The following is a 23609-nucleotide window of genomic DNA, read 5'->3' as shown; positions in this document are numbered from 1 at the left end:
ACTGAGGTTACATACGTAACCAAGACGTTTTGAAGGCACATAAAATGCCATTTTGCATGAACAGAAGAAATGCCAGCTAGCTTTGATAATGGCTGAAAGTTCATATAAAACTCTTAAAATGTATTTTTTTATAACATTATTTATTGTTGTTATTGTGCAGGTACAGAGTACAGATTTTGTTCATTATAAAATAAATATATAAAATGAACAGCATTTGTCCTTCTGAAACCTTGTATCTCCGTATAAGTACTTGTCAGCTTTGAATACACCGTATTTAAAGGAATACTCCACTCAAAGATGAATATTCTGTCACGAATTACTCACTGAAGTTCTTCCAAGCCTGTGTAGTTTTTTTGTTCTGTTGAACTCAAAGAAACGATGTTAGCATTTGACATTTCTGGTACATCATTGACTGCCGTAGTAGGAGAAATTATTGTATCTTTTTTTAACACAAAAATAAATATTTTGAAGAATTTAGGAAAACACACCTTATTATGGCACCTTTGAGTACCATTAAATGTTTTCCTACTATGATAGTCAATGATGTCCCAGAAATGCCAGTTGCTAACATTTTTCTTTGAGTGTGGGGGGGGGGAGTAGTTTGTGACAGAGTTGTCATTTTTGGGTGAAGTATCCCTTTAATCATATACATTTTCTGACAAAGAGCAAATCTGGAAATCTGAGGTTTCAGAAGGACAGCAATGATATATTTGTGTTGGTATTTAATAGGTGTATAAAATTTAAAGAGCTGGTTGACTCACCTCAAAATTACAATCATACACGCATGAAAAAACACACATTCGTTTTCATTTGGTTAATTTGAATTCTTTTCTATTTGTCTTTAATAAACATTTTTAATTGTTCCTTATACTAGTAAGAACCACGTTAAGTCGTTTCAGAGGAGCATGCAGGACATTGTAAAATATACACAATACCCAAACAGACAATGAACAGTTTATTTCTATAAACATCACTGTTGTGATTTGTCAATGCTGTTTTTGTCTGTTGTTGGCATCTTCTGTTTTGAAGATATACTGTGGGGAAATTAACTTCGACATCTCTGCAAGGCTTTACACCACTCTATAAATAAACATTTCATGCACCTGAATGTGTTGCAATAATCTCTTGACTTGACATCTACAGATATAAGTATGGTAAGAAACCGAAGTATGTCAAACACACAGCTGTCACATAAAATATACTTATCACTTTGATTTATTTCTCAGTTTTATGCAAGTATGTTTATGGGCATGTTTTGTAAGTTAATATATATAACACTTTATCTGGTATATATAACATAAACTATATCTTTATGGTTTTGCTTAGAAGTAATATGGAACAAAGCCCATTTAATTTGTTTAAAGTCCTTATAAAATTGAACAACATGCCGCTCCGTTTTTACACCAAAAAGAAAAGACATAGTGTGTGAAACAGTAAGATTTGACATGATCATACAATTGAATTGAAGAGCTTTGCTGCAGGGATTGTTTTTGGACTAGTTAGATACATAAGAATGTTCATGCCACTGTTATTCTGGAGACGGTCCAGGTTTAGAGATGAATCACAGGACTTTGCTAGAAGTGCAGAAATGCGTAATGGGGATTACTAGAGCCAAATTGTCAGTGGAAATTGGATTTTAAGCAAAGAGCCATTAAAGCAGAAAAAAATGGAATGTGAAGTTAAACAGATGCTCATTCCTTTTTAGGTATAAAATATGTTTTAGAACAAACTGTTCTAATGAAGTCTCACTAGTTTTGTGTTCTGTTGTCGAGCGTCTGTTTGTGTGCGTGTGTTGAGGGACAAGGGCAGAAGTGATGCAGTAGCATATGTTTCATGCGTTTGAAAGTGTGCCTGAACTGTCCCATGCCAAATATCAGGAACGCCCATGTAGGACATCTGCTCTCCTCGCTTTTAAGTCCTTGTGTGCATGTGTTTTCTGCACATATTTAGTGCATTTGTAAGTTTGTGAAACTTGTATGTGAAGGTGTGAAAGTGTGTTTTCTTAAGCTCCTCTGGTGCTCATAAATCCACACATGGTGTGAAATGGCAGCCTTTGCCCATGGTGGTCACACCTGATGCACCTGTAGGTAATTCAATAAGAATGTGACGGATCCCGGCAGCCCTGCGCTCCTAAGAGTGTATTTCTTACGTCTTATTTCTGTCTCGGTCTGGCATAACCCTTACCAGCATACCCTCAGCAACAACGCATATCCATAATGATCAAAGGCCTGTTCACATCAAGGCCAAATGTTTGTTGTGAATAGGAATTCATGAATGGAATCATGAAAGCTTTGTAGTACAGACCTAAATCCATGTTTCCTTTGAACCGGTTTGTTGTACATGGGTAAATTGTGTTTATTTAGCCTGATGAATATTTGTTTTTGACTTCAGATGCAAGTCATTTCACTGTTTGTTTTGGTTTGGTGCAAAAAGGCCTAAACTGTTGAAGGGAAAGGAGTAAATGAATAAAAATCTGTCATCATTTATTCTGTCATCATTTATTATGTTCTTCACCACCTGTATATAACTTTTTTTTATGCCGAACACAAGAGAAGATATTTTAATAAATAATGTTGCTGTGGTTTTGTGTCCGTACAATGGCAGTCAATGGGGACCAATGTTCTTCTTAATACCTTCTTTTGTGTTCTGCAGAAGAAAGAAAATCACGCAGGTTTTGAATGACATGAGGATTTTTAAATGATAAAACATTTTGGTGAACTATTCCTTTAAAATAATTATCCAAACTAATGCCCTTCTTTTGTTTTTCCTATAGTGAGTAAACTACGTGTGCACAAGTCCAACCAAAGCTTGCAGTTTCTGGAGGACAGCCGGGTGCGCGTCAACTGTTCCATCACCTCTGAAACCAGCCCTGAGTCCCGGCATGCCGTGCTGTGGTACGCCCGGAAAGCCGAGCCTGGAGAACCCGACGAGCTGCTGTTAAAGATCGAGCACACTGGAGCGTTTGAGTACGGAGCATATGCAGAGGAGGAGCGTCTGCGCAGCCGTGTGCAGTCGGAAAGGCTCTCTCCTCGGTTGTACGGCCTGACCTTGCACCGCGCCGAGACCAGTGATTCTGGAACGTACTATTGCCTTGTGGAAGAGTGGCTCATGGACCCCGATGGTGCCTGGTACCGCCTGGCACAAGACACCTCTGGCTTTACTCATGTGGCGGTGAGACAGCCAGGTAAGAAGGAAGTTGTAATATGTATATTGGCACCCAACTAACAGAGTTGGCATGTATTCCTATAGAAGATATTGCAACCATTGAGATTCAGATGTAGGTGTGTGTCACAGTCCCATGGGCATATCAGGCCATCTGCCTGGGGGAAAAAGCAGCATGAAAACATTCTCCCCCTGAGACCACTGTGGACCTCAGCCATCCTGAGCCTCATGGCTACCCAAGCTGAATCATTCATCAGCATATAAAAGAAAGAGATAAAACGAGACAGAGCCTTCATACATGTGACAACTCCAAAGGCAGTCTGTAGGGTGTTGGCCCCCCGGGTGAGCCCTCCCACATGCGTCCCGACATTATCACTCACACTTTGCCCACAATGCGGGCGGTGAGGGTGAATCCGAAAACTACAGTAGTAGCAGTCACGATCCCAGCTGATAGGAGCCAGATCCCAGAGGCCTTATGCATGAAGCCCATCTGAGCACCACACAGCTGCTGTTCCGTTCTTCACCCCGCGCAGCCCCCCGTGAAGACCCCTTCTGTAAACTCCCCCAACTATTAATCCGTTTCTTGTCCTCCGTGCCACACCCGAAGGTCGATTAGTGTCCGTCTTTTCACAAAGACTTACTTCTTCCCCTTTGTGTATAATAATTTACTCAAATTTAAAAAATGCGCTCATATTTACTTGAAGATAGATAGTAAAAAATGTGTAGGTACACTGGCTTACATATGCATCATCCAAAAATTTTCATCATTTATTCACCCTCATGTCCAAACCTGTAACCAAACAACATTGGCCCCCATTGACTTCCATTGTATGGAATATCTTCTTTTGAGTTACACTAAAGAAAGAGTCATACACAGATTTTGAATGACATAAGGGTGAATACAATTTTTTTTGGGTGAACTTTCCTTTTAAAATTCAAGCAGTTTGATTTCAAAACATTTGCTTCCAGAGAATCTATGAATGCAAGTGAAGCATTTGCTTTATCCTGCGTAGCTTTCTATTCAATTACGAGAAGTGAGAATTGTTTTCTTTACTCCTCCACTGACTTCAGACGCCTACTCTCATCTACATTCAGGGCGTTTGGCATCACAAACAAGCCTGGTGTATCAAAGCTGAAGAACGGGGGTCTTATTCCTCCTCCACATCCTTATAAAAAAGAACCAACTTGACACCCTCATCAGTATTATTGCCCAACACATGGGTCATCGGCTTGCCGCTGTTACTCAGACACATTTCAATCTGTAGTTTGTCCTCTGGGCCATTAAGCAAGTAACTTCAGATGCACAGGTGGTCAAGACATCTGCTCCACCAAGTTAAAGAAGGTCACGAAAGAGAGTTTTGGCACAGAAAATAGTGTTGGTTGATTTTAGCTGGTGAGATAACTGAACGAGAAAAGAAATTATACAATTATTATAAATAATGCAAATCAGGACACAAACTGACCAGGTGATGATATAAGCTACTTTTTTGTAAAAATCTTATGGGTTCTTAACTGTGTAATTCATTTTCTCTAGTGTAGTGCATTTAATCGTCATTTTAGCGTTGCCTAACTAGATCTGCCTTTGAGAGAAATCTCATATAGATGTGCTTGAAAACTCTCCAATTTTAATTTCCCCGGGGATGTGAAAAAGCATCGTATCACCTTCCTGAAGAGTCGTTCCCTGAAATAGCATGCACATATATGTATTCACAAAAAGATTGTAGATGAGAAGTTCACCACCTCCTAATCTGCCATCTTCAAAGTGAAATTACACTGCTTTTCACATGAGCGGAAGATAAGAGGAGCTCCTTAAAGTCTTATTTTTAGCCCGATCACAGCTCGGGCCCTGCGAATTCTCATGCAAAATGTGATGATCCCCACCTTCATTTAAGCGTGACATACCGAATAGCTAGTTCCACAATGTGTGACGCCCTGCAGAAATTAGAGATTTTAGAATATGAAAATCCATTTTCAACCTCTGATCCTTTAGTTAACACAGAAACAGATTTTATTCCTATGGTGACTTTTTTACTTTTGATACAGTTCCTGAATGGGACAAATCAAAGTACTCATTGGTTCTTTTTTAAATCCTACACACATGGGTTAAAAATGAGACAACAGACAGTAGGATGCGACAATGATTTTTAAATCTGTCTTTTGTTTGCAGTGGTAAATTTACAAGTTGGAGAAGAAGAATCCAACATCACTATTGCTGCAGACGGATCAATCCGCCTGGGCTGCAGGATCCTCTCTCAGTCTTCTACAGATTCCCGTTTCTCCGTGTCCTGGTACATGTACCGTCTGGGACAGGAGGAGGAGGATGAGCAGCAGTGCGCCTTCTCCATCGGTCACGATGCCGTGTTCGGTAACGGCAACTGCAGCCCCACCGAGAAGCCTGGTCCGAACTCTCGCCTGCAGTTTGAGCGCACCGCCTCCGATCTCTACAGTCTGACCATCCAGAAAGCTCGGCTCAGAGACGTGGGCTATTATTATTGCCACGTAGAGGAGTGGTTGCTGAATCCACGCAATGCTTGGTACCGCCTGGCCACCAACAACTCCGGGGTCACCATTGTTAACGTTCTGGAGCAGGGTGAGGTTTCGCTTTTTACAAGCACAAACCACTTGAACATAAAGGACATCTGGTGTATTATTTTCAGAGTATTGCTTTTACAAAAGAGCAATAAGTATTTTTTCTGTCTGTACTGACTGTTTAATGATGCGTGAAGGAACAGAATCACTTCCATTAGAATGTGTTATGTTTAAGAAATACTTCTTTGGCACAGGACCAATACGATTTGAAATGAATGGAAACAACAAGTATGATGCACATCGCAGTCCTGGTTGGTTAGAACAAATCCCTGTGCTGTATTCAGACTAGTGTACTGCCTCTAATATTGTATTATATGGCATGTATACACACTGTATATATGTATACTATATTTGGATCAAATTAAAACAAAAATGTATTTGTTTCCAAAACATTAACACATTTTTTTAAACTTTTTTAATATTTTAAAGAATTCAGTCTTTATACAACAACATTTAATGTTTAATTGAATTTGTGTATTTAAATAAAAATTAAACAAATTTGTCATTTAAAAAATAAAATTAAAAAAATATTATATTAAAGGAATTACAAAGTTAAACCATTGTAAAGGAGGCACGAGATGAAAACATTAAAAACATTAAAACACATGTTGACATAGGTCGTACGTTGGCAGCTCAACCAGTAAAGGGACAGTTCACCCAAAAAATCAAATTCTGTCATCGTTTACTCACCCATTTGGGAAATATACTCAATGGTGGCCAAGAACTGTTTGGTTACAAGCATTCTTCCATGTATCTTTCTCCGTGTTTATCAGAACAAAGAAATGTATACATATTTGGAACAACCTGCGGGTGAGTAAATTAATTTATGAATTCAAATTTTGGGGTGAACTGTTCCTTTAAATAGGCATCAAAGCATAAACCAATCGGCAAATCTCTTAAATACAGTGCGTAGTTTTTATTTGTATTGCGACATAAAATACATTGATGTATTATTTTACCTCTAGTTGATAATAGTAAAGCGTAGTACTGTAATAAACATTCGTCATTGCAAAATTACTACTGTTTTATACTATTTTTAGTTAATAGTATGCATTAGATAGTGTACTATTTGCAATATTCAGTAACTAGTATACATTTAATTCAGCTGCTCTTTTATCTGACTGACATTCTCCATTCCACCTCTTTCCCCCGCAGTGTCTACTGTACAGTCTGTGGTGTGTTCCAACGACTCGCTGTTCTACTTCGTCTTCTTCTACCCTTTCCCGATCTTCGGCATCCTCCTCATCGCCGTCCTGCTGATGCGTTACAAGAGCCGCAGCTACAGTAAGAATCAGGAAGGCAAGAACGGTGCTCCCCTCCTGTGGATCAAAGAGCCCCACCTCAGCTATTCCCCCACCTGTCTGGACCCCCCTGCTCTCAGCCTTCACCCTGGTTCTGTGGAGTAACAGTGACATGGACGTGACACCGTCTCACTTAGAGACTCGCTCATCTACACTATTTCTCTCTCTTTTTCTTCTCCTCGTCCACGATGAGGCCACTAGAAGTAATCTGGGCTTCTAGCCTGACCTGTCAATCCGTCCATATGACTGACTAAAGACCTTCCTCTGTTGAAGTTGCCATGGCTACAGTGGCTGCTGGTGGTGATGCCTAGACATTTCGATTGCTTTCTTTTTTTAAATATGATTTGTACTTATCATTCATACTCGTGTGTGAGAACGTTTATTTCTTTGAGGTACAGTGTCTGTGGGCCGTGATGTATTTTACCGGTGTGGCACGTGACAGATGCCAACGTCCTCGCCTCTATTCCCTCTCCAGTATGAGAAAGCGCGGAGTTATATTTTTGCTTTTTCTCCTGTGTATAAAGTCTGGTGCAAACCACATCATATTATTTGTTGTTTTGTCATGACAGTGCTGATTTTCGGTTCTGGAAGGTCATGAGATTTTTGCTGGACCATGAAAGTTTTAAAAAGCGGTATACGGATGAAGGACGAAAAAGATTTGGAAGGGTGACTACGGATGTATATTCTATGATTTTGTGTGTGTGCTTGTGTGCCACGGAACTGATCTCAGAACTGCCTCGTTTCAACGGATATATACAGACGATAGAGAGCGCTCATTGCCCACTGACTCCAGGATATAAATGTAACCCCAGCTCATCCTCACTGCCAAAGACAAATTAAACTTCAAAAGCCACACATTGAAAATCAGATTTAAAGCCACGGTGTTAAAATGAGGCTTGTGTAGAAACAACCTATCGTGGCAGTCCAATATATCCAGTAACGCAAACCGTCTGATGTCATCCAGTTGGAAAAGACAGTGAGATGCTAACATGTTTCCACATCACTGGTGTTTAGATGTTTCTACAAATTGGTAAATTTTGTCAATCACAATGGTGAAGAAAATCAATTTATCCCCTAAACACCCTTCAGAGCGAAGTTTGTGTTGTAAATATACAAAACATGACCCTTTTGTGCTAAATGGAAACAAAAGGAAGCTGACGTGAAAAGATCTGTCGAGCATGAAGGGTTTTTCTCTCCTCTCTGGAATTTTGGAATATCTTGAGGAAGGCTTTAAGGACAGTCAGAACAATACTGACTCCAGGGACGTCTTTAGTGCCAAGGTCTTTTCATCATTATTCATGCCCTGTAAATGATCTGAGAGAAAATCAAATCTTGTTAGCTTAGAGACGTTCTGTGTATATGAATTCTAAGCTCCTACTAATGTAAATGTTGATTTACGAAGGTGATTAGACATTTTGTTATATATTGTAAGTTACATCACGTGGTGTTGCTCTTCTCTATGGGTTTGTGTTTGAAACATGGTGCCCAAACTACTGCCACTGAAAGAAGTGAAACAGTCGTGTGAACTTCATGCGCCATTCCATAACTTGAAAACACAAAATTGTTCTGAGATAAATGTGTGCTGTATATTTCTGAAGGTTAATGTATGATCGAAATTATTGTTTGTTTCCATGTTGTTTGTTTCCATGAGGACATTGGAAAGACACTGCCAACTCATTTCTGCAACAAATATTATTATACTTCACTACAATCCACGCGCGCTTCAATTGAAAAGGTTCTCGCCAACATCTGTACTGAAAGCATTTGTTCATTAGCTCAAGTGTGAATGGATTGTATCTTAATTTTCCTTTTATTTCAAGCATGTCAAGGACTACCAAACATAATATGTTGTCTAGTAGCAGTGACATGTAACCAAAATGGTCGTCTCACTTTTAGGCAACATGCTTAAGAATTTGTTCACACGTTGACAATGCGACAAGTGTGTGTTACGCGCATCTTGACTGTATTTGAAACCTCTCGCAGCTTTTCTGTAAATGAAATGTAGATCCACTTGAACATTGTGATTGTCTTATTTATTGAACCATAAAACAACTAGATCGAATCTGTGAACTTTATAAATCTCCATATTTTGCAGAACCAAGATTTACTGTGCAGTCACCGGATGATGGGAAATAATCCGACTGTGAATCAGGATGATTGAAAAATCTTCATACAGATGATACGTTGATAATCTAGCTCTCTTTATCTCTACTCAGTTTTGTCAAACTGTACAGTGCATGATGAGTAAGGGGACATTTTCATGTTTGAAACTGAGAGTTGTGACATTTTTGACATGTCAGATGAATCCCACCCTCTCCATTCTCCTTGTGGAAGGCCATGCTGATCCAACAATATGATTTAAACCATTATTTAGTTATAATGCCACCAAACCGGTCTGGTTGTTCATAATATATTGTCAGTTTAACAAAATGTATTGTAGGTACGTGAACATCTATTAAAACAAGCAAGATGTTTAATCCAATAAATGAATATACCTGCTAATGTAATACAGTAAATAGTTTTAGTTGTGTGACCTATACGTTCAGGTTCTGTAAATTGGTACTGTGAGAAATGGTTCTGGGTTGGCTTTTCCCAAGTGGGAGATGGGTGGTATTGTATTGAGTCTGACAGTGTAATATTGCAGTTCAATCTGTACAGAATTATTCAGAACTTTAAATAGTGTTTTTGTAGTTCAACACGCCCAGCTGAATCATAATGTTCTCACAATGTTGTCAATGCATTTCGAGGGCTGCATGTTTTGGCTGTGTAGCTGCAGGAAAAACTAATGAAAAAACATTGTGTTGATTTGTGTTCGGTTCAGCCAGTGCTGCTTTTTCAAGTGGTGATTTTTATGTTCTTTTTTAAATATTTAAATAACCAAAATAGTGCACTGAATCTTAAAAATAATTGCCATCGATTTTTATATGCTTGTTGTGCTTTTGTTGTACTTTTGTGTTTTTTAATCCTTCACATATACTTTATTCAATTGTAGCAATGGCTATTCTGAAAGACACTTTGCTATTGTTAGTTGATTGCAATAAAACATTCGGTGCACAGCGCTTTAGATTGTGTTTTTGGTATGTTTAGGTACTTCATGTTCCATGTTTCTTTTGAATGGTTACAGTGCTTTAAAATAAGACTATGAATTTGTGTCATTACATCATAATAACCCAGCAAGCTAACCATTTTGCAAGACAAAAACAACTATGGTTGTTTTTTAACTAAACAGTGTTGGAACAAAAAACAACCGACGAAACATTTAGAACGGAATCGAAATGTTAAACAAACATCTTGAAGACGTGATTAGATATGTGAAAGAAAAACTGAAACAAGTGCTTCTAAACCAGTTTTGTTTATTTCTGGCAAAATTGTCTATCGAGCAAAGTGTTTAATTCACCCAAAAAGGAAAATTCTATCATCATTTACTTGCCCTCTTGTCATTTCAAACCTGTATGATTTTCTTTCTTTCTTCTTTTGAAGAATCCTGGTAACCAAACAAAGACCAAAGACCCACTCACTTCTATTGTATAGACACAAAACCAATGCAAGTCAATGGTAACTAGTTAACAGCATTCTTCGAAATATCTTCTTTTGTGTTCTGTGGAAGAATGTAAGTCAAACAGGTTTGTAATGAAAGGAGGGTGAGTAAATGATGACAGAATTTTCATTTTTGGGTGAACTATCACTGTAACACACTGATTTGACAGATATGATTGGAATATCCACCAGATAAACAAAAACTGAAAATGAATACATTTACAGTTTCTTCACGTTTCTCGAGTGCATCTGAAATAACATCAGTACATTTTGCAAATCCCCTCTGTCCTTGACCTCCAAAGCACTAAATTCTTTGAAAAAATACATTTCTAAAGACGCTGTTTTAAAGGTAACAATGGTGTCTGACATATTCATTTTCCAGTGTCTTATCTGGTCAGGATAAGTCAGACAGTTTGGCTTGCGAGGGGATGAGATGGGAGGCTGCAGATTGTGTTATTATAGTGGGCCAGGTCTTGTTAACCTTTCCTAGCAGTGGGGAAACCTCACTTTGGAGCTGAAGTCCCCTCCAGCTGCTCGCATGAAATAGTGGACAAAGGGGTCTGCATCTGGCTGTCTGAATTATAATCGAAGAGGACATGTCTTTTTGCTTTGTTTTCCTAAGTGTGATGGTCCAGTATGTGTTATTACACACTCAAACATGTTATCAGTTCATCTTACAATTGTATTTACATCATTGTTTACAACAGCCGTTTTCTTGTCTTAATTTGCACTCGTGAGAAAGGTTCTCTTGACCCGATGTCTGCTTGTCAGACGGGATAAATGGTGCTGTCTCCTGCGACTGTCCTACCTGCTTACACAGCATGGCGTGACCACCAGAGGCCAGGACCAAATCCCATCACACATATCATAACTCATCCTGACTTTAAAACTCCATTCTGCTCATGAATATTAATAATTCTCTCCCTCCGTGCTGTATGGGGGATTGTGTTTCTCATTGCTTGGCCGGCGGGAGAAACTCAGAATTTGTAAATTCAGTCTCCCTGCTCTCCTTCATTACATTACCTGTCTGAATGCTGCGGAATCAATTTGCTGACACGACTGGCTGTGCTTTGTCATGGGCCTATGAATGCGCTGAATGGAAAAGGAATTACTATCTGATGGAAGCAAACCCGTGCCACAGGTGTGTGCCTCTGTAGTGTTTGTAAAATAACACAAAAGTGTTGGAGAGCAGAAATCATCACCGTGTCTCTGTGGTGAACATGGAAGTGTTCAATAACATCTGCAGCAGGGGTTATGGTCCTAATGCTATTTTTCAGACAAAAAATAGGGACAAATGCATTGGAAGAAAGTTGTGAGGGAAATAGCGGAAAAGAAGATAAAAAGACGTATGTTGCTGGGAAGATCTCACTAAAATGAATACCTTTATTGTTTTAATTTGGTAGATACTTTCATCCAAAATTACTCATTGTAAATTGAAAGCATAGGCCTACATCTACCAATTTAGCATGAACGCTGTGATTATGTCAGTCTGACAAGCAACAATCATCTATTGCACTGTACTGTGCACCCAGCCCTATAAATATAGATTTAAACAGAAATTATTGTTAATTTTATGTTTATTTTGAACACATTGTGTAAGCATTTACAAAACAGCGTGGATTGGATTTAATTGGTTGAGCCTCTTTCAACAGACCTGGACAATAGACAGGAGGAATTTTGCTCTTTTAGTTCAGCAATATTCTTTGGAGCTCTGGTTTAAATGTCTTTCTTTAGGTCAGACCAGAAGCATTTCAGTAAGGTTGAGGTCAAGACTCTGACTGGGCCTTTCCAGAAGGTTTTTTTTTCTGTTAAAGCCCTTCCCTTATTGATTTACTGCTTTTTCTGTTTTATTGCTGAACCAGATTGACCTTCAGGAAAATGTCCTGATAATATGAAAGTTGTGATGATTCACTTTTTATCAGTAATAACATAGTAGCCCTAAAACACAAGGCAGTTAGTGTTCTGTTTTTATCTCTAATTCTAAACGTGTCTTCCAAACAATTTTTTTCACAACTCCACAAAAACTTGGTATTGTTTTTCAAACCTCGAACATGCACCAATAATATATTTCTGGACTGAAGGCTTTTCTTTGTGGTTTTCGTCGACATGCTTTACTAATGAAATACAATTCGTATACTTTAGGTAAATCCAATGCGTTCACATGCATTTTCCAAGCACTGTTTATTATTTTATCTTCAGTTTGGCGATGTGGGCATATTCAAGCAGCTGGGGGGCCAGACATTACAGTATAATAAAATGTAAATTTTTCTCATGTTAATCTCAAACCTGACATGTTTGGCAATCTGTTTCTTTAATTTGACATTTTTGTACCTCAAAAATACCTTTTGGTGTGCGTAACACCCCTATAGATTGTAACACCCATGCCTCACCTCAATAGACATCAGAAACATTTTTTATTAAACAATCTGTAATGAACCATTCTTCTCGAAACTCACAGACAATTATCTACAACAATTATACTGTTGCTTCTTTCTTTTATGATGCAAGATTCAATTATCTATTGACTATACACTTCATATTACAATATCATAGTCAGCTGAGCCCTCATTTAAGCAAAACTGTCCGTTATGAAGTTCACCCATCGAGTAGATCACAATCCAAAGGTAAGAAGCAACACTATTGAAAAAAACATCATATGCTGGGTTATATTTTCATGCTTGTTTGACCATCTTAAACCAGCAAAGGACCAGGGTAGGGTTGCACCAGCCATTTTTATTTTCTTTCTTAAATGTGAACTTAAAGTCCTAGCTACAAGCTACACTCTGTGCCTGTTGTGACGTGACAAGCTGGGTGCCATAGAAACGTATACTCATGTATAAACTATCTTATCTTTTTGAATTTTAAATCATTCTGCATTTATATACATTGCTCCATTAAAACCTCAACATGTCGAGAACACAACTGTCCAAGGAAAAGTGCGGGGGACACGTCCCTTGCGTAAGCTACGCCTCTGTGTGAAAGGACAATAGGCACGCACTGCTAACGCTCTACCTACGCGTAGCCCACTCGTGCAGTATGAAATGGGCTTAACTCTGTACGTAATTCGTTTGCACTATTTCTTCTTACGTAGCTAGTAGTTCGCAAGATCTCTACAAAGTAATGCGCCGCATAATATTACGTTTTCCTTCAATGGTCCAATAGCAGCCTTTAAATTTGTGAGTAAATGTTGTGAACTTATCTTATATAGCCTAATATAATAACAGTAACAATATGTTTTTATTTAATAGAATATACAAACTAATTATGAATAACATAATAGGTATTAAATATTACAAATGAAACAATTTATAAACAAATGTTAATTAAAAACAATTCATTACTAGTTTAAACCAGCACATTACCATCTTATACTAGCACATTACCATCTTAAACCAGCACATTACCAGCTTACACCAGCACATGGCCAGTTTAAACCAGCACATGACCATCTTAAACCAGAACATTACCAGTTTAAACCAGCACATTACCAGCTTAAACCAGCACATTACCAGTTTACACCAGCACATGACCAGCTTAAACCAGCACATTACCATCTTAAACAAGCACATTACCAGCTTAAACCAGCACATTACCAGTTTACACCAGCACATGACCATCTTAAACCAGCACATTACCAGCTTAAACCAACACATAACCAGTTTATACTAGCACATTACCATCTTAAACCAGCACATTACCTACACCAGCACATTACCAGTTTAAACCAGCACATTACCATCTTATACTAGCACATTACCAGCTTAAACCAGCACATTACCAGCTTTCACCAGCACATGGCCATCTTAAACCAGCACATGACCATCTTAAACCAGCACATTACCAGTTTAAACCAGCACATTACCAGTTTACACCAGCACATGACCATCTTAAACCAGCACATTACCATCTTAAACCAGCACATTACCAGTTTATACTAGCACATTACCAGCTTGAACCAGCACATTACCAGCTTACACCAGCACATTACCATCTTAAACCAGCACATTACCAGCTTATACTAGCATGTGACTAGCTTAAACCAGGAAACCAGCATCAACATTCCAAACCAGCATATGCTGTTTTTTTCAACAGGGACCGTAGGATTGAAAGACCAACATTTGATTGAATTCACTCATAAAATACATCATCAGACCACTGAGGTAAATTTTGACCAGGTTCTCGGATATGTAAACATGCCTCAAATAAAACATGATCGAAAACTCAGGCTATTGCTGCCTTTAAGTTCTCTGTTGTGCTAGCTTGTTTAATACCCAGCTCTCACCACAATCTAAAGCCATTCCTAATAGATGAACCCTTAATGTGTAGTTTTCTATAGTGACTCAGCATAGTTTAAATGAGCTCTGTTCTAGAACACTTCGGGCCCTATCTTGCACCCAGCGCAATTGACTTTGTACACCGACGCATGTGTCATTCCTATTTTGCACCCGCGCAGAGCGCGCTTTTCCCTCCACAGAAGCACGTCGCTAAACTAGTGAAAGAACTTGCGCTCCCTGGGCGGTTCAGCGCAAAAAAGGAGGCGTGTTCCGGCGCAAACAATCCCTGGTGCTATTTTGCTGTTCCATTAAACAATTGCGCCACTGACCAGAAAAAACCTAGTCTAAAGTCAGTGGCGCGTTGCGCGTTGTTCATTATGCTATTTTAAGGGCGCATGCTTGACCATAATGTATAGCGTGCACAACGCGCATACACTTTGCTCATGTAATCTACACAGATGCAACAGTTATTTTTGCAAATCATAAATTGTTACACTAAAAAATTATTAACACATGAGATGACGGAAATCATTGTGGTGTGCCACGAAGATGTGAAAAAATAGGCATAAATCTAGCTTACAAATTATTCAGGCTAATTGTAGTAATTAAGGATCAGACCATTTTGCCCAATAGTGGCAATAAGACATATATGTATATAAGGACATCTGCCAAATTGGTTTGTCCGTCAAGAACCAGGAAAAAAAATCGACTGAAAAACTGAAAAAAACTGAAAGACTGAAAAAAAGACTGTGAAATCACCTTTACCATAATGTAAGTACATTAAAAACCTTAGTCTTCAACTTACCAGTTGAGTTGAGCTTGCTCATATTTTTGCGCCTGGTAAATACGCCATAATAATAGCAGTCCATAATGGAACTTGCGCACCTGCTTTTAAAGGGAATGTTGGATGACGCTCTGATTGGTTTATTTCACGTTACGCCCAAACCACACCTATGAATAATGAAGCTACTTCAGACCAACCCATTTTAGATTTGCGCCGGGCGCAAGAGCCATTTATCCCGCCGGGAAAATAGCCACAGCGCCGAGACCCGCCCACAAAGTTACTTGCGCTTCGCGCTTTGACACTTGCGTTTCAGATCGTTAAAATAGGGCCCTTCATGTGAGTATTAGGCTACTGTCTTTGGATTCGCCTCGAAGCGAGTGTTTTGCTTTCTGTGTTATTGCTTATTAGGGAAATGTACCTAGCATCTCATTTTGCTGCTTGAAATGTTTCAGATTGGGCTGAAGGGTTTCATTATTAACCTTCTTATTAAACCGGGTCTCCAGTTACCTACTTCTGTGTTAAGTGTTATGTAAATTAAGGCTTTCATTTGTGGGAAAATGAGGTCAGTTTGATTTGTTGCCATTATATTGATTCCTGTGGTGGAGTCTCACTAAGCTTCAAAAAAACTCTCTTCAGAGAGTTTACGAATTATGCAGAGAGTTGGATTTGAATTGGATTCAGTTTTCAATTAGCAGTAGTCTAAAAACAAAAGTGTTTTTCTCATTGCAAAATGGTGCTGTTAAGCGAAAGGTACTTCAGATACCCTGATTCCCTTCACAGGTACACTACTAACCTGTGAATTTCACTTTAGCAGCAGAGAAAAACATGATCTGGGCCAGTAAAAAACATGTTTGAGTATAGAGAACTGTGACGTTTGAGCCTTGGCCCTCCGCGCACTTCTTTCCCATATAGAAGTGCTCACTCATCATTATACCATCACACTTACAACATGATACATTAACAATGCTTCTCCAGACTTGAAACGCAACAAGCAGAACAGCACAGCAAGGGAGTTATCACCAAAATAACAAGTAATACAAAAAAAAATGATTGTTACACATACGCATTATGATCGGCGTGCCACATGTATGTGCTCTTCAGCAGAATAATGGACCAGGTTGCACACACTTGACAGACGCTGCCTCCCAGTCTAATCATAAAACCAACACAGAATCACGTACACAATACCAGTTTAAAAGCAACACCTCATGAAAGAGCTCCCAGCTAAGAAGACCAGTGACAATAGCAGACTGTAAACAGAGATTCACCAGCGAATAAACTATGATTATAATAAATCTTAATATTTAACTGGTACAGTGGAACTTGCAAATAATTGCCTTCTTCTGCCAAACAACCAGAAAATGAAACTTAAAAGGTCAGTAGGTCTTACAGCCTGCCTTCCTGGTTAAGATGGTATGTTTTTATGGTTTTGGGGAGGTTTTGATCATCTGGCAAGGGGGGAGACCAACAGGTCAACCAATTAAACGTTTAGAAAACCAGCTACAGTAGACCTGCTGAGACCAGCAATACAGGTTTAGGTGGTATCTTCAGCATAACTAGATTTTGTTCAAAAACTGTATTTTTCGAACTAACCAGAGTGCTTTAACTGCAGTTACAATATTTTCATTTACTGACTGACTGACCCCAACTATAGCCCCACTGGGTACATCAAAGGAAATCATTTTATTTAATACCTTTGAAGCTTCTGCCTGGTTTCACATTTGGTCTCACCCACACATGCCCTCTATATTTCACAGACTGTAGACACACAAAGGCTTATTAAGTCAGAAGAAGAGATATGCTCCTGGTTACTTGTTTGTTTGTGTAAGTATATTGTATTGAAATGAGCATTTCCAGCTTTCATCCACATGCTGGTTCTATAAAGTGTGATGTTCTATATGGTTTAAAAATATAAAAGATGTCCTCAGCTAGGGTCCGCCAATGAATCTAAACCATATCCACCGCTGGTGCGCATGCAGAATGCTAGTTACAAAGTGATATTGCTAAATTATATCTTCTACCTAGAATACCATAAAAACACTTGGGCAATCATTCACAACACCATTACATTGTGATGCCAACTTAGGTTAGTGACAGTCTTTGCATTGCAGACTGTTAACAGCTCAAACCCATCCAGAATAAACGTTTGTGTTTACATAATATGAAATATATACAGTATGTCTGTTTACTGTGCATTTTAATTTAGTGTTTTATTAATTATATTTAGGAAATATTTTGATGTATTTATTTACATTTAACAATAATGGAAATTATATATACACGTAATATTTTCTTATATTTTCTTAAATATAAGTATGTATGGTTATGTGTTTATGAATACAAAATGTATATGCACAGTATTTTATGTAAACACAAACTTTAAGTCTGAATGAGAGCCCTAGTGGAAATGGAAAAAAAATACTTTACTGCAACTGTTTTATTAGGCTATTTCCGAAACAAAAACAAAAAAAATTCAGAACCTTAAGCAGGCACATTAGCAAAATAAAATCTCATATTTGCTCTTGATACTGTAGCAAGTTTACACAATTTCAATTTTTCTTTCGAAAGCGTGGGTATCATGTTTATTAATGGTGGCAACATGGAAAATAGAAGGTGAGTCCTAAATTCCAGATATGGAAAAGAAGAAACTAGATGAGAAAAGTGGGTCAAGAAGGAAACACAAGTGATAAAAATGTGTAAAATACTCAAGCAAATTAGATGTGATAGCAGGTAAACAACACATTTTATATAAAGAAATTACTATGAAACTGTATATTATTCATGTAAAAGGTTATGCTTTGATACATTCATACATTTTTTGTCCTGTCTCTCACACACTCCCTAGAGTCAAAGTCAACATCTCAGGCTTTTGTTCCTCCAGGAGATGTTGTATTTGTACCTCAGGGAAGTAATGAGGAAAAAGCTGACGCTGTTGGTCAGAGAGAAGAAAATGTAACTCATCTTACTAAATGTCGGAGGCTGTTTAAATTGAAATGTCGTCACATCAGGTGGAGGGGGATGATGCCTAAAATCAAGAAAAATATTTAAGCATTTTAAGTACCTTTTCTGCAAACTTTCATGCACTTATAAATCAAGACATTATGTTTAACTCACTAAGAAGGAGCATCTGGTGTGACAAGATGGTCCTGTTTTTTAAACAGCCCTGTGACAGGAGGACGGAGCCTTAAATTAGAAAATGAAAGTACTTTTAAGTACCATTCTTTTCTGCAGACATTTGAACAGTTATACATTGAGAAATTGTGTTTAACTCACTGAGGAGACAGGAGCTAGTGTGACAGGGGGTCCTGTCTTTAAAAGAGCCCTCTGGCAGGAGGATGAAGCCTAAAAATAGACAAAAGTACTTTTAAGTACCAATTTTCCTTTAAACATTTGAACACTTATACACCGACACATTATGTATAACTCACTGAGGAGCTGAAGCTACATGAGCTGGTGTGACAGGGGGTTCCTTGTTTATACCAGATCTTGTGGCAGGGGGTGGACGCCTTCTACAAAGTACCATTTTTTCTGCAATCATTGAAACACTTATAAATTGAGAGCATTTGCTCAACTCATTCAGGTACAGGAGCTGATGTTGGTCTTACGGTGGGCGTGCTGGATAGATAGACTCCACCCAGCAGCCCACACAACTCCTCAACACAGGAGTCATTGGTTTTGCTCCGCCTCTGTGCAGGATCTGTTAAGAACAAATCAAAGCAGATCAATGACACACATGTCCATCCAATGATTGTTTTTTAAAAATAAACAAATTAAGTGCAGTGTTGGGCAGATTGGAAAAGAATGAATTAACTTGTTCTATGCCTCCTCTTCTTCTTGCCTTTCTTCTGAGAAGCTCAAGATGGACAGGACACGTCTGCGGGATCCTCAACAAGGTTCAAATTCTGTCGGCTCACTCAGGATGGCAACCCTATTGAGTTGTTTTGGCTTAAAGGGGCCATTCCCCGCGATCCCATTTTCAACCTTTAGTTAAAGAGTAGGTAACATTAGATCATGAAAATTACATCTCATGCAGTCTGTTATGTTGCCATGTTTGAAAGTAAGCAGTCTGCAAAGTTGTAAGTCCGAAGGTGAATGAATTACAAAGTTTTTGCCTCGTAAAAAAGGGAGTCGACTCTGAATCACGCAAACGAGACATGACCTAGTCCGAGTCTCTAACCGTCGCTTATCTACGTCATTAGAAATAGTCCCCGCCTCCTTCCCCAAACACTGTCGCTCATTCGTGATGCATGTGCATCATGTCTAGAACCTGTGTTCAATACCAACTTTATTTGGACCTGTTAGCTCCACCGAATCACAACCTGAAAGTGTGACAATTTATTTTTGTCTTAACTTCAAGAAATATTTGTGTACCTTATGTCTGTGTTTAGCTAATGCATATAATGCTACTATTACCATACCGTTATTTCTGGGATGTTACAGTTTGTTAATCTAGCTATGTATTCGGCTTATTTAAGTGTTCAATCTTTTATTATCGTCTATCTATTATCTACTAGGGATGCACGGATATGTACATTGATGGCCCATAACGATAACCGGTAATTCTTTAACATTTAAAGCCAATAACCGATATATAGCCGATAAACATTCTCTAAATATTAATATAAAATTCCCTAAGACTTAACCAAAAGGTAAAAAGTGTACAACTGCTTTAATTTGAAAACACTTTCTGCAGAAAACAAGGTGACCAATAGTTCTCTTTTTCCCCTTGAAAATCATGTACCAAGCCTATACTTTACACTAGTTAACAGTTCTTTAACCTTCAAACTTTTCTGGTATATTTCTTATTTAATAAACAAATTATAGATGTTCGTCCAGAGCAACCAACATAATGTTTCTTTACTATTGACATGTCTAACAGGTCTTAAAACAGACAGTATTCAGACAACAGTTAATTCGAACAATATACTTTTGTTCCTGTAATTTACACATTTATAAAAACTTTTTGTCTACATACTTTACCGACATCAACAATGTTGCTAATAGCAATAAATGAATGATATCAACAGAAAGATAGTACTGTACAGTATTTTAACTGTGAGAAGCGTGCAGCTGAAGAAGTTTAACCAGAGGAAATTATTTATGGTTTATCGGCTATAATATGTTGGCCTAAATTTGATTATTGGCCGATACGATTAAAAAATGACCTTTTACCAGTCGATATCGATATGGCTGATAATGTATGGATCATCCCTATTATCTACTATCATCTTCGGATGTTTCTTCGTCACACTCCGGCTCAAACTGGTAAGGTAAAATCCCCGCCATCTCTCTCTATAAACTGTTTCTAATATCTAACCACCTGTAAACCGTAATACAGTAATGATGGTAGGCTTTCCATTGCGACACATGATGAACGTGTTTGACCAATCACAGTAGACTCCCGTAATGATGATAGGCCTTCCGTTTGAGGCACATGCTGAATGCAATTAATCACAAACAGACTACACCATCTGACCAATCACATGACACTAGGCTAGCGGATAGGAGGTGATTAGACGGTTGAATCGCGGAATGAATCATTTGAGAGTCAGTCAAGAAGTAAGGTAAGAATAACTGCCTATTAGTACGACATAATAGGGTTTTTACACCTTCTATGTACATAAACTTGTTTTTGGACACTCATAAACCAAAGTAGGACCTTAAAAATCATATGTTACTTACAATTTAAGTGTGATGTTGCTGTTGCTGTTAGAACATAAATAACACCTGCAAAATTATAAAGCTCAAAGTTCAATGCCAAGCAAGATATTGTCTTTAACAGAATTGGCTTTTCAAGGACTACACAGAACGACTTGAATGAGACTACAACCCTCTACTTCCCGGGTACATGATGTCACTATTCCTAGTGTCTTTTGTAACTTCCTCCCACATGGATACGCCAAACAAGGAGGCAAGGTTTTCCTGAGAGAAGAAGAAGAACCGCTGAAGTAGTGTTTAGTTATCAGAGATCGTAAACATTTGACTGAGCTGTGCGCCTAACTACTTTCACTTTCATCACAGTCCTACAGCTGGTAATAAGAATTCCGCTACACACATTCTAAGAAAACCAACAGTCAAAAAACAGCTTCCACGACATCGGGTGTGAAAGCTGTTCTGTTTAATACACGGATATTGTGTGTGTGCGCATAACCCTAAAACACTTCTATGAAACGTCCCTTGAATTCCTGCTTGCAAATGTCTCCTAGTCAATCTGCTTGTTTTATTGTCCAGCTCGGGTCCAATATAAAAAGGCAAAACTAATGCTTCTGTTATTAGTGTTAAAGGGATAGTTCACCCAAATTCTCAAATTTGCTGTTTATTTACTCACCCCCAGGCCATCTGAGATGTAGATGACATTATTGCTTGAGAAGAACCATGGAGAAAAGATTGTATGGTATATCTGCTGCCTTTTTGCTTCATAGAAAGGGAGTCTATGTGGTGTTGAGCGATTGTCGCAGAAAATACACTCAACACTCCCATTCTGAAGGTAGCGCTAAACGCCCCAGACGCTGGTATGCCACCCAGGATCGGAACGTGTGCAGAGGCTGCACAGTATGGTTAATATTATTCAAAATATCATTAAGTTTTCTGAAAATATTGAATGATTTGCTTCACAAGACGTCAACATGTCTCAAGGACCCGCTTTTTTGGAATTATGTGCTTTAGGAACTCAAAGACAGGTGGACCCCATAGACTCTCATTATGGGAATAGGGCTGTGGATTTACAAAACAATCTTCTTTATTGTTCTACTCAAGAAAAAATGTCAGCTACATCTCAGATGGCCATTGGGGTGAGTAAATAAACAGGAAATTTGAGTTTTTGGGTGGGAGCCGCGTTCTTACATTACTGCTGGCCTGCATGCAAAACGCAGGCCTGCAAGCTAACGCTGATGAACTCCTGCATGAGGACATTTATGTTCAGTAAGATGCATCTGAAATTCTTTTTGCGCCATTTAGACAAGACCGCTCATGACACATGACCTTGACTAATGCCGTGACATCATTGTAACAGTAACGTAATCAAAACAAAAAAGTGTAGTTATTAATGTTTCCAATGGACATGAGTGATTAGACACATTAATAAAATGTATTATTTTTATTTAACTGTTTATTTACACTGAGAACAAATAGCCCACTCAAGGCAGCAATGCTTTTTACAATAACCCAAAATATTAAACATTATGCAGTTATGAGTGTAAATCATTATATTTGTAAAAATATTAAAATGATAGCAACTTATTGAGATATAATGCCCTACACCGGTCCACCCCTAACCATACCCTAAACCTAAACTTTTAAATAAAAAGTATTTAAGTCTTAAATCAACTGAAAACCAATGCCTTTAGGATCTGTACTGTGACAGAAAAAGGAGAAAGCCTTTTCAGTGAGAAGTGGATTAGAATCCTGTCTCTTGTGCCACACTATACAAACTTTAAACCATACGGCACTGGAATTGCTGTATGTAGCATCATCGTTCTTACACTTTCTCTGCCTTTATTTCTTTCTTTTTGACACTGTTTCAGCTTTTCATTCGCTCGACATATGCTGTTGCCTCTCACACAGAGGCCTCAGGTGATGAATATGGTGATTTGTCAGGCGGGGGCTTACTGTCACAATTAGAAATAGGAGGTTTGAATTTTTTTAACTCGTTCTAACTCTTTTTGCATTATGGGTAGGGCTACGGTTGATAGATTTCATGTAAAGCAATTTATTGACTAACCTGCATTCAGCTAAGTGTACATCCAAATGCACTATGACCAAACTCAAATTTCAGTGGTCTTGTTTGGATTTGGGGATTCAGTTGTTGCAACAGAACTCACGGGTGCTGCGAGCTAAAATCTTGTACTTTTGTACTTGTAATTGTCTTGGTCCTACTGCAAGTATCAGACTCTCAAAGGACAAATAGCCTGTCTGCATAAATACAAAAATTTCGTCACTGTGTCATCACCATCATTTTGGCGC

At 38.4% G+C, this 23609-nt stretch overlaps 1 protein-coding gene across 1 annotated transcript in view; it reads left to right on the top strand.

Annotated features, from left to right (window-relative positions):
* igsf3 (immunoglobulin superfamily, member 3) overlaps window positions 1-10111 on the top strand; it is a 125071-nt gene extending 114960 nt beyond the window's left edge. The window contains 3 exon segments of the mRNA XM_056755113.1: window positions 2774-3184; window positions 5330-5752; window positions 6907-10111. Coding sequence (XP_056611091.1) covers window positions 2774-3184; window positions 5330-5752; window positions 6907-7157 — 1085 coding nt within the window. The 3' untranslated portion in view covers window positions 7158-10111.
* Window positions 10112-23609: the final 13498 nt, after the last annotated feature.

This window comes from Triplophysa dalaica, chromosome 8 (genome assembly GCF_015846415.1).
Source record: "Triplophysa dalaica isolate WHDGS20190420 chromosome 8, ASM1584641v1, whole genome shotgun sequence".
NCBI lineage: Eukaryota > Metazoa > Chordata > Actinopteri > Cypriniformes > Nemacheilidae > Triplophysa > Triplophysa dalaica.
This window is presented reverse-complemented; position numbering and strand designations above follow the sequence as displayed.